The sequence below is a fragment of the Gallinula chloropus genome (assembly GCF_964237585.1).
Source record: "Gallinula chloropus genome assembly, chromosome: 8".
Classification (NCBI taxonomy): Eukaryota; Metazoa; Chordata; class Aves; order Gruiformes; family Rallidae; genus Gallinula; species Gallinula chloropus.
This window is the reverse complement of record NC_140093.1, coordinates 2,874,644-2,885,905: the sequence shown is the minus strand read 5'-3', so window position 1 is coordinate 2,885,905 and position 11,262 is coordinate 2,874,644. Positions and strand designations below refer to the sequence as shown.

The window sequence follows — 11,262 nt, the reverse complement described above, 5'->3', positions numbered from 1 at the left end:
CCAGCAAGGGCTGGATATTAGTGGCGGCTGGTTTATTCTCACACACGCCCCACCTGTCTGGGCAGTGTTTGATGGCCACTCCTGCAAGGGCCCACGGGCTTGTTTTCCCAACTGCTGCATGCCAGTAAGGAATTAAAGGGGGGGGCAGTTGGGGTTTTTGTATTTAATTTTTTCACTAATGGCAGACCTGTAGCTGTGCTGATTCAGGACCCTGTGAGGTGACATCTCAAGCTTCTGCTTCCAGTAGGGTGAGCTCCATGTTCCTGTCTTGCATTGGGAGAGAGATGCACGCTTTCCATGGGCAAACATCCCTTGTGCTTCTGCATGGGGTGTGTGCGTGTGTGTCTGTCTCTGGTCACCACTCTGTAGGACTGTATTGAATGATGATGTCACAACTGGTCTTGCCTAAGAGAAGAACATGGCACTGTGTGTTCTCCCAGGAAGGACAGGGAGCAGGCTGCGGGGGTGGGCAGCCTCCAGGAGGAGCAACTATGTTCTCCTTCAAGTGTGTTTCTTGCTTCTTGGTGTTTGCTGTTACTCTTAAATTCCATATTGCTCCAAGTGGCCCTGCAGCTCTGAGGTGTCCTAGCCATGTTTTCCATGTAACTAACTAGCTGGGAGCTGGAGCCTTGCTGGTGAGCCTGTTAGTTATTAAGCTGCAAGAGCAGAATCACTATAGTGATGTTGAAGAGAAACAAGTTCACACGGATAGACATGGTGGAGACAAACACAGGCTGAGCATCACTTTTACAAGTTTCTTTATGAAATTAAATGTTGCCCCTGGTCTGGGGGAGGGAAACATAGTGCAAGAATGACTTTGTACATGCTACTGAATTCGGATATCCCTGGATGACCAGACTTTGGTCAGCTACAGCATCAACAAACACTGGCCTCTGAGCTCTGCAGTTAGTGCTCACTCTCACTAGCTGGGTGTTGGAATGAGCAGGTGGCTTGCTTCCTAAGCTAGGGAATTCAGTCAGTATGGCTTCTAACTCTGGCTATGGTAAGGCAAATCGTTCCTTCTGCTAACCAAGGTTTAAATTACTTATTTTTGGCCACAGTTTGAAACTTGGGTACTTCAAGTGAGGCTCTCAATGCCAAACTTAGGCCTCTTCAAAGTGGCTTCCCACTTTTTTTTAAAGGTCTCAAAAACCTGTAGTGACACCCTGGGAGTTTGCATAACAATTGTGGGTTTTAGGCTTTCAGAGTTGAGTTGCAGACTCTGAGTTCTGGAGCTGGGTTTGCAAATATTGACCTTTCTTATTAAAGAAAAAAAAAAAACCAAACCCAAAAAACAGACAAAACAGGCATCAAGTTAACAACATCTGACAAGAACAATTACAGACTTACAAAATACACAGTTCTGATTTTTACCATAAATAAACACATTACAAACAATGAGCATTTTCATTGGCCAGGAAATATGGCAGAATGACAGGCGAGGAGCTAAGGAATTGAGTATGGTATTAATTAGGCACATTTTTTTTTCTCTAACTTTAAAGTAACTCAAACCCACTAGAGAGATTCTTGAACTTTACTCATGCTGCAGGTTGATTGGCACAGTTCAATGTACGATAGTTCTTCAGTGGTGGTGAACCAGAGGAAAGGAGGTCACAGTGCGGTACTCACTGCTGTCTCGTCTGAGTGCCTGCGGAGGCTGACCCAGGTGGGTAGACGGGTGTAGGAGGATCATGTCTCTGAGAAACGTGGGGCGTGGGGGCGGGCCGGGAGCAGAGGGGGTCATTCCTCCGTGGAAACGCATCGTGTCAGCGACTGGAGTGCTGCTCTGAGCACGTCAGTGGACACGGCGCTGGCAGGCGGATCAGCTGCCAGACAGCGGGAGGGGTCACGGCGGGAAGGAGTGAGTCAAAGTACAGCCGACAGGACAGGTCTTTTCAGTCTGTCGGGCTCCCTCCTGTGAGCTCTTCCTGGAAGCTGCCTCCGGGGCGCTGTGCAAGCCTGGCTCCATGGCACCGCACAAATGCAGGTGTGTGAGCACACACCCGTGTCTCACCTCGGAGCCAGTGCGGTCAGTCTGCGAAATAAATAGGGAAGGCAGGAGCACGTGTGCCATCCTCTGTAAACAAAGGATTGGAAGAACCTGGGCTCCACCTCCCAGGACTGACGGATAAAGTGCTTTCTCAGAAGGGGTTCAGGCACAAACACGGGGCTGCCCTTACTTCCGGAAGGGCGTCAGCCTGCTGATGTTCTGCCAGAAGTTCGAGGGCTTGCGCTTGGGCTCTGCCAGCATGAAGACTTGCTGCTGAGGGAGTGTGGTAGGCAGAGTTGGATGCTTCTGACGCATCAGAAAGTCATAGTATGGCCTGGTGACGGCTGTGATGAGGAGGAGATGGGGAAGCATGTTAGTTGAGCACAGCTCCCTGGCCCAGTCCCTGACAAAGCTGCAGGGGGGTGAATTGTGTTTGTCTTTCTATTCCCCTCAGTTTCAGCACTGCCTTTTAGGATTGGAGATGACACTGTCCCAGAAGTGTGAAGCGTAACTGGCAGGGAGCCTGGCAGCAGGGCTGGAAAGCTGCAGCGTCTCCTCAGTGACAAACTTAGCTGGTGCCCGTGGGTGCTTTGAGACACCGCTGATGCCATGTGCCTCTGTCACCTGTTACAGCTTCCTGCACTGGATGGCTGAATGGTAGTGGCCAGTGCCTGCAGGCAGGGCTGGCTTATGGGATTCCGTGCACGGAACCACTTTGTCATGCCATCGTACCTGGATTTAAATAGTCAGCCAAAATCCTGGGCACAGCAGCCTGGGCAGGGCTGGCCCCGCTGCAGGGACCTTTATGACCCTCTCTGCATCAGTGGGATTACGACAAAATTAATGTTGCCTTTCCATAAAGGGCTTGCTGCACAGCTTGGAGAGCCCAGCTTCTAGGGCAAGGCTGTGAATGAGCCTTTGACCAGAAGCTGCCTGTGTGTATGTAAGTGGTTTGTGGCGTAGTGCTCAGCAGCTGGGCACAAAGCGCCTGGCCTGTGGTTAGGGCTGGGGCCTGAGACTGCTAGGAGCTGTGCTGCAGATAGATTGTCACCTCAGAGCTCACCCCTGGCTTTTGCCAGAGTTTAATGCCACCTCACTGGCACTATTCCTGTATTCTGTGTAGAACCAGGGCCCACCCCCGGCTCCCAGGTCTAGCAGCATTTACCTGCGTGGCTGTGACTCACCCTTAGGCTTCCCAGTGTGGTGCTGCTTGCTGGCATTCAGCATCGCCTGCTTTTTCTGCACCTCTGTGATTGAAAAGCCTTGAAGATAAAACAGAGTTTGTCAACAGCAGGTTGTCATTTTGTATCTCACAGGAAGACACCAGCCTAGGCAGTGTGGGAAATGCAGGGGTAGGAAGATGCCTGAGATGAGAGGTCACAAGCTAAAATTACTCCCAAAGCTGGAAGGGGCACACACTGCTCCCCCAGCCTGTGCTGCACTGCACAGCTCCTTCCCACCTCTCATGCAAGGCTTACTGCCTGCCCTCCACCCCCTCCCTGCCCTGGCTTTGCTCCAGACTAGCTGGGGTTCAATGCGTGGATCGCATGTCTGAATTAAGCAGGATTTGGGCAAAGTGATGAAAACCCTCTTTCACAATGAAAACTCCTGACTGAACATGTTCTGTATAGTTATTGCCAAGTTGTGGGCTCACACTGTACTGCAGAGTAACTGCAGCTGCCTGTGTGAGGTACTGACGAGCGAAGGGAAAAGCCTGCTGCCTCTCCGGCTCGCTTCCCGTACCTGTCTCCTGGTCGAGCTGCACCTGTCTCCTTTCGTTCTCAAAGGCCTTCAGCCAGCGCTGCTTCTGCTCGGGCTTCTTCGCGCAGAACAGGTGCGTTTCCTCCGTGTCGCGGCACTGCAACTTGAACGCGTTTTTCACGCTGATGTTGAAGTCCTTGTCTTTCCCATCCTCTACATCCAGGATCTCCATATCATCCATGTTGATCCGACTCTTATAATACAAGATGTCTCGACGCAGAAGGTCCTGTAAGAGTGATTACACAGACACATACAGATGTTCTGTCCCTGCCTGTGATAGGATGGAGCATTTACTCTTCCAGTCCTGTATGGAAAACCTGACAGTGGATTTGAATCTACAGCACAGCAGAGTATGGAGCTGTCGATGAGCTGACACCATTGGCAGTGAGGGGAATAGCTGCTTCTAGGGGTGGGGTCAGGAAGGGCATCACCTGCTGTGGGCTATCAGCTGCCCCAAAGAGCTCTGAACAAGAAGCAAGCCTGTGTTGTTAGACCAAGGCCTCATTAAGCCAGAGTCAGAAAATGGTGTTTGAATCCTACAGTGACAATTAGAAAGCTATATAAGAAGAAATCCTAATTGGCTTTTAGGCTTTTTTGTGTTGCCACATAAATTTGAGAGCAGGGCTAAACCAGTGAGGGTCTCACAGCTGAGTTACCTGTGGCTGCCTCTTTCCCATGGGTTATGCAGAAGGGGTATGGTCAGGTCTGAAATCCTGGAAAATTAACTGAAGTCTGGAAGATCATTTGCTTTATGAAGTAAGGTTTGTTTTATAACTTAGGCTATGAAAAATAGCACAGGATGTACTTCTAGCCTTACGTGATGTTCATATTGTCTTACTGACAGGGCCCACAACTCATCATCGAAGCTGAATGACATTCTAATTTCATGTGACAGTTGGAGAAAACATATTTAAATGAAAATGTTTGAGTTGTGTAAAATAGTTGCATGTGCCAGAAGCAGTGCAGCACTTTCCTCTCTTGCTGTAAGAGCCAGGCCATAGTTCTGTGGCTTACTGCTACAGCCAGGAGCACAGGCCACACCAGGATGGCAGAGAAAAGGCTGCAACTACTGCACATAAAAAAAAGGTCTCTGTGCCAGAAGCACGTATGTACGATGCCAGGAAGTGTTCAGCAAACAAAGGCATTCACTGAAATTCTGTAGCAGTGTAATACTTGGCATTTGTGCGTGGCTGGTGTGGTTACCTTCTTGCAGCAAACAAGCTGGTGGTCAAAGAGGAAGAACATCCTCTGTTGGCTCTTGGCCTGAGGGTGGGAGATTTTGGTTAATTCCCCAGAGTAGATGAGTTCTGAGCTTCTGACTAGGACATCTTCACCCTGAGAACAGTACAAAGAACAGGTTGGGCACAGCCATGTGACAAGGGGAGAAGCCAGCCAGTTGTGTTCTGGTCCAGTGCTGTGGTTTGGCTTGAGGATGAAAACAGTGTTGATAACACACGGCTTTTTAGTTGGTACCAAGCAGACATGGGCTTTTCACCTTCTCATACTGTTCTGCCAGTGGGCAGGGGGAAGGAGCCCAAGACATTGGGACGGGACACTGCCAGGCCAGCTGACCCCAGCTAGCCAAAGGTACACTGCATACTGTATGCTGTCATGCCCCAGAGGTAAGGGGGAGGTTGCCTGGGAGGTGGGGTTGGCTCAGGCATTAGCTGGGCATTGCCTCCAGGTGATGAGACATTGGGCTGCGCATCACTGGGTTGGTATATTCAGTTGATGACATCATTATTGCTTTTTACATCATACAGGTCATGGAGAAGGGAAGTCTCTTACCTCCCAGTCCTCTATTGAACTCTGCCACTGAGCAATTTTGTCGATGTTCTCCAGCCGCCGCTTCCTCTCATTGATGAGCCGAGCAACATTCTTCATGGCGTTTAAGGCGGCTTCCACGTCTTTAAAATCCCTGGGGTAGGGCAGAGGTGTTAGCCCCACAAACTGACCGGTGTGTCGTGTACCCAGGCTCCAAAGGAGCCCAGTCCAGCATGGCCTGGGCTGGGGAGCAGAAGTGCTGACTGCCACTTGAGTTCCCCCAGATGGTTTGTACTGGAAGTTATAGGTACGTGTGTCTGTGGGCAGCTTACAGCCTTGTACCAAATTCCAGCCAAATTTGTGGCAGGGAGGGGGTAAGCAAATAAATTCAGCCACAGAGGTGGAACTACGAGTTGCTGGAAGATCCTCCAGGACTTTCCAAGCCTTGGGATCTTTTCCCACAACATAATACCATAGATTCTGCACGCTGTATTTTTCTTACAAGGACTGATGCTGTCAGGCTTAGGCAAGGCAGGTCAGTAGTAACTGGCTTCTATTCGGATAGGAGCCAATGTTTAGTGTGGAACGATAGGACAGAAGCTGGGCTACCCTCCTCCGCACAGCACCTGCTGCCATCAGCCACCTCTGCTGAGTGTGGCATGGCTGGAAAGGAGCTGTTGTTCTGCACAACCTGTTTCTAACACAAGTTTCAAACACCTCTGCACTGCACTGAGGAGTTTTCTGTTAAGAGGTCAGCTTCAGAGCAGCATCACGCTTACAGAGCACGCGTAAACCCACTCTGAGAAATAGCAGTGCTGTAAGTAGGAAGGCTAAAAGCTTTATTTTTTTCATGCTTGATTTCTGTAGCTAATAATTTCACATGCTTAAGTGACAGAGTTACTTCAGCTGAGGGCAGTGCCTGCCCCCTGAAATGAGCAATGGATTTGGAGGATTTTGAGCTAGTGCGGATAAGGCACTAAGAGTGTGGGGCTTGACTGCTGTAGGCCAGAGCTTCCCACTGGGCAGAATTCATGCCCACTGCTCAGCCCTGTCAGTCACAGGGACATTGGGAAATATTCTACCAGTGCTTCGGGGAGAAAGTTTCCAACACCATGCTCACCAGAAGCATTTAACGCAGAACTGTGTGTGTGTGTGCATGCTGGTGTGTGCGCGCACGGGTGTGTGGGTGCGCGTACGGGTGTGGGTGTGGGGGTGCGCGTGCGGGTGTTTGGGTGCGCGTGCGGGTGGGTGGGTGTGGGGGTGCGCGTGCGGGTTTGTGTGCGCGCGGGTTGTGGGAGCGCGTACGGGTTTGTGCGCGCGCGGGTGGGTGGGTGGGTGTGCGCGGGTTTTTGCGCGTGCGGGTGTGGGTGCGCGTACGGGTGAGTGGTTGTGCGCACGCGGGTTTGTGCGCGTGCGGGTTGTGGGTGCGCGTACGGGCGAGTGGGTGTGCGCACGCGGGTTTGTGCGCGTGCGGGTGTGTGGGTGCGCGTACGGGTTTGTGCGCGTGCGGGTGGGTGGGTGTGCGTACGCGGGTTTGTGCGTGTGCGGGTGGGTGTGCGCACGCGGGTTTGTGCGCGTGCGGGTGGGTGTGTGTGGGTGCGCGTACGGGAGTGTGCGCGCACGGGAGTGTGGGTGCGCGTGCGGGTGGGTGGGTGTGCGCACGCGGGTTTGTGCGCGCGCGGGTGCGTGTGCGCACGCGGGTTTGTGCGCGTGCGGGTTGTGGGTGCGCGTACGGGCGAGTGGGTGTGCGCACGCGGGTTTGTGCGCGTGCGGGTTGTGGGTGCGCGTACGGGCGAGTGGGTGTGCGCAGCCGGGTTTGTGCGCGTGCGGGTGTGTGGGTGCGCGTACGGGTTTGTGCGCGCGCGGGTGGGTGGGTGTGCGCACGCGGGTTTGTGCGCGTGCGGGTGGGTGTGTGTGTGGGTGCGCGTACGGGAGTGTGGGTGCGCGTGCGGGTGCGTGCGCGTACGGGCGAGTGGGTGTGCGCACACGGGTTTGTGCGCGTGCTGGGTGTGTGGGTGCGCGTACAGGTTTGTGCGCGCGCGGGTTGGTGGGTGTGCGCACGCGGGTTTGTGCGCGTGCGGGTGTGTGGGTGCGCGTACAGGTTTGTGCGCGCGCGGGTTGGTATGTGTGCGCGCGCGGGTTTGTGCGCGTGCGGGTGTGTGGGTGCGCGTACGGGTGAGTGGGTGTGCGCACACGGGTTTGTGCGCGTGCGGGTGTGTGGGTGCGCGTACGGGTTTGTGCGCGTGCGGGTGGGTGGGTGTGCGCACGCGGGTTTGTGCGCGCGCGGGTGGGTGTGCGCACGCGGGTTTGTGCGCGTGCGGGTTGTGGGTGCGCGTACGGGCGAGTGGGTGTGCGCACGCGGGTTTGTGCGCGTGCGGGTTGTGGGTGCGCGTACGGGCGAGTGGGTGTGCGCACGCGGGTTTGTGCGCGTGCGGGTTGTGGGAGCGCGTACGGGTTTGTGCGCGCGCGGGTGGGTGGGTGTGCGCGGGTTTGTGCGCGCGCGGGTTTGTGCGCGTGCGGGTTGTGGGTGCGCGTACGGGTTTGTGCGCGCGCGGGTGGGTGTGCGCACGCGGGTTTGTGCGCGTGCGGGTGTGTGGGTGCGCGTACGGGTGAGTGGTTGTGCGCACGCGGGTTTGTGCGCGTGCGGGTGTGGGTGCGCGTACGGGTGAGTGGGTGTGCGCACACGGGTTTGTGCGCGTGCGGGTGTGTGGGTGCGCGTACGGGTTTGTGCGCGTGCGGGTGGGTGGGTGTGCGTACGCGGGTTTGTGCGCGTGCGGGTGGGTGTGTGTGGGTGCGCGTACGGGAGTGTGCGCGCACGGGAGTGTGGGTGCGCGTGCGGGTGGGTGGGTGTGCGCACGCGGGTTTGTGCGCGCGCGGGTGGGCGCACGCGGGTTTGTGCGGGTGCGCGTACGGGCGAGTGGGTGTGCGCGCGCGGGTGTGTGGGTGCGCGTACGGGCGAGTGGGTGTGCGCGCGCGGGTGGGTGGGTGTGCGCGCGCGGGTTTGTGCGCGTGCGGGTGGGTGTGTGTGTGGGTGCGCGTACGGGAGTGTGGGTGCGCGTACGGGAGTGTGCGCGCACGGGAGTGTGGGTGCGCGTGCGGGTGGGTGTGCGCACGCGGGTTTGTGCGCGCGCGGGTGGGCGCACGCGGGTTTGTGCGGGTGCGCGTACGGGCGAGTGGGTGTGCGCGCGCGGGTGTGTGGGTGCGCGTACGGGCGAGTGGGTGTGCGCCCGCGGGTGTGTGGGTGCGCGTACGGGTTTGTGCGCGCGCGGGTGGGTGGGTGTGCGCACGCGGGTTTGTGCGCGTGCGGGTGGGTGTGTGTGTGGGTGCGCGTACGGGAGTGTGGGTGCGCGTACGGGAGTGTGCGCGCACGGGAGTGTGGGTGCGCGTGCGGGTGGGTGTGCGCATGCGGGTTTGTGCGCGTGCGGGTGGGTGTGTGTGTGGGTGCGCGTACGGGTGGGTGCGCGTACGGGCGAGTGGGTGTGCGCACACGGGTTTGTGCGCGCGCAGGTTGGTGGGTGTGCGCACGCGGGTTTGTGCGCGGGTGTGTGGGTGCGCGTACGGGTGAGTGGGTGTGCGCACGCGGGTTTGTGCGCGTACGGGTGAGTGGGTGTGCGCACGCGGGTTTGTGCGCGTGCGGGTGTGGGTGCGCGTACGGGTGAGTGGGTGTGCGCACGCGGGTTTGTGCGCGCGCGTGCGGGTGGGTGCGCATGCGGGTGGGTGCGCGTGCGGTTGTGTGGGCGCGCGCGTGGGTGTGTGGGCGCACGCGGGTGGGTATGAGTGCATGCACGCGGGGTGTGGGTGTGTGGGTGCTTGCATGTGGGTGTGCGCGCGTGCTGGTGTGTGTGTGCAGGCGTTCTGGTGTGTGCGTGAGCATGCTGGTGGGTGTGTGCGTGCATGCTCGTGGGTGTGTGTGCTGGGGTGTGTGTGTGCTGGTATCACAGATATGTGGGCCAAATACACAAGAAAAGCACCATTATGAGGTGGCCTTTGCAACTCCAGGTCTAACACAGACAGGGAGCTGCAATGGAAAAATACCTTTTTTCCTTTCCTGCTTTGTACAAGGTGACACAGAAGTGTTGTGGCATCAGCTGCTTTTGGCACGCTGCCCTCCATGTTTGATTCTGCCCAAGTCCGCTTCCGCAAGACCAGTCTCGTCCCCTGTCCCCCTCCACTGACCTACCTGTGCTGGGGGTTGGTGTATTTGAGCAGCTCTGCCAGTTGCAGTGGGTATTTGCAGATTTTCTGCACCGGAGTCAGCAGAAACCCGTCCAGAGAGATGTCGATCATCTTCTGCAGCAGGCGGCAGGCTTCGAAGAAGTAGACGTACTTGTTCACCTTGGTGAGGCGGGACAGCTCCATGCAGGCGTTGGGGTGGTTGTTGCAGTACTCAGAGTATATCTGGAACTCGGTTTGCTGCAGGGGAAGTGAAGGGATTTACTGTCTGTGTTTGTTTGTTAGGTGCTGGCCTGGCTCCAGCTGCTTCCGTGCATTCACCTGTGGGTGCTACTCCTGTATCACTGGGGGCTGCTTGGCCATTTGTGTTTTCCCCAGGCTTGGAAGCCACGGGCCTAAAGCTGGGGCTGGGCAGGGTGTGTAATGAGTTACAGTACAGGCAGCTTATCTGGGAGACGGGGCCATGACCTGGAATTCCAGCCTGTGGGCTTACTGACCAGATCAGCAGCTGCTGATCCTGTACTGACCTGAAGATACCAGAGCTGTAAACAAGGGTCCAGCTCAAGACTTTGGAATCAAGCTACATTCTCTGCAGTAGCACAGTCTGGCAGGGAACATGGTGCGCAGAACCCCAGGCACTTCCAAAATGGTCTTTCCACAGCCACAAGAGCTGGAGGATGTTTGGTTGGGAGGTAATGAGGAGGGGGGTGATGATTACTTTGGTTGGGTGGGATTCTTTAACAAGAGCTTCAGTTCTAACAGATTGATCTCTAATTCCTCTGGCTTAATCCATGCTCAGCTACCCCTTCCCATGAAGTCAAAGTTACTTACATATTCCAAGAAGCAGGAGCCAACCTCACTCAAATGTGGGTGGTCTTTGTTGAATTTCTTCTCTAGTGCTTTAACGAATTTCTTCTGGCACCTGTAGATGTCCTCAATGTTCCCAAAGATTGTCTTCAGCTGATCTTCTGTAAACATGTCAGCTCTTTTGCGGCACTGCTTAATGTAACCCTGGGAGGAAACCAAATTGGAAAGCTTCCTGGGTGTTTGCTCCATTTTGGTTATCAACAGAAAATACCACAGACTGTAGTCAGGTGGTCATGTACCTGTACCCTTTTCCTCCACAGCTCACCCTGTTTTAGCTATTATTCCTTCTAATGTGACCAAAACCATGATGGAAATAGAATCTAAGCCACATTTATGTCACTGGCTGAAACGATACTGTAATCCACACTTGCAGGTGTCCCAGAGGAGCTTGGTCTCCTGTTAGAGACACCTTTATCTGTCTGCAGGGTGTTCTGACCCCAGCACTGCTCCACTGACAGATTCGGGCCAATTAAATCCAGTTGTGGATCTGTTTTGGATGCTCACATTTGGAAATGCCTGTCTGATCCAGGGAGATGGAGAGCAAAAAAACCACAGAGGGCACTCCGGGAGGGAAAGGCTGGTTCCTTGTGCTGCTTTGCCCCAGCAGCTCTCCCGGGAGGCTTTTTTGTGTCAGTGGAGAACTGCAGTCATGCAAACCTCTGACCCATCATCTTCATTTACCCCAGAGTGTCTTTTCCATAAGAGGT

The 11,262-nt window shown here is 55.3% G+C and overlaps 1 protein-coding gene across 1 annotated transcript in view; it reads right to left on the bottom strand.

Annotated features, from left to right (window-relative positions):
- Nucleotides 1–2,176: 2,176 nt before the first annotated feature.
- The window catches only part of ARHGEF4 (Rho guanine nucleotide exchange factor 4), a gene marked incomplete at both ends in the record, with an annotated part of 96,905 nt that continues 87,819 nt past the window's right edge, over nt 2,177–11,262 (bottom strand). The window contains 7 exons of the mRNA XM_084267444.1: nt 2,177–2,334; nt 3,175–3,252; nt 3,734–3,977; nt 4,955–5,086; nt 5,540–5,669; nt 9,696–9,928; nt 10,520–10,699. Of these exons, the coding sequence (XP_084123570.1) occupies nt 2,177–2,334; nt 3,175–3,252; nt 3,734–3,977; nt 4,955–5,086; nt 5,540–5,669; nt 9,696–9,928; nt 10,520–10,699 (1,155 nt within the window). The remainder of the gene's footprint in view (nt 2,335–3,174; nt 3,253–3,733; nt 3,978–4,954; nt 5,087–5,539; nt 5,670–9,695; nt 9,929–10,519; nt 10,700–11,262) is intronic.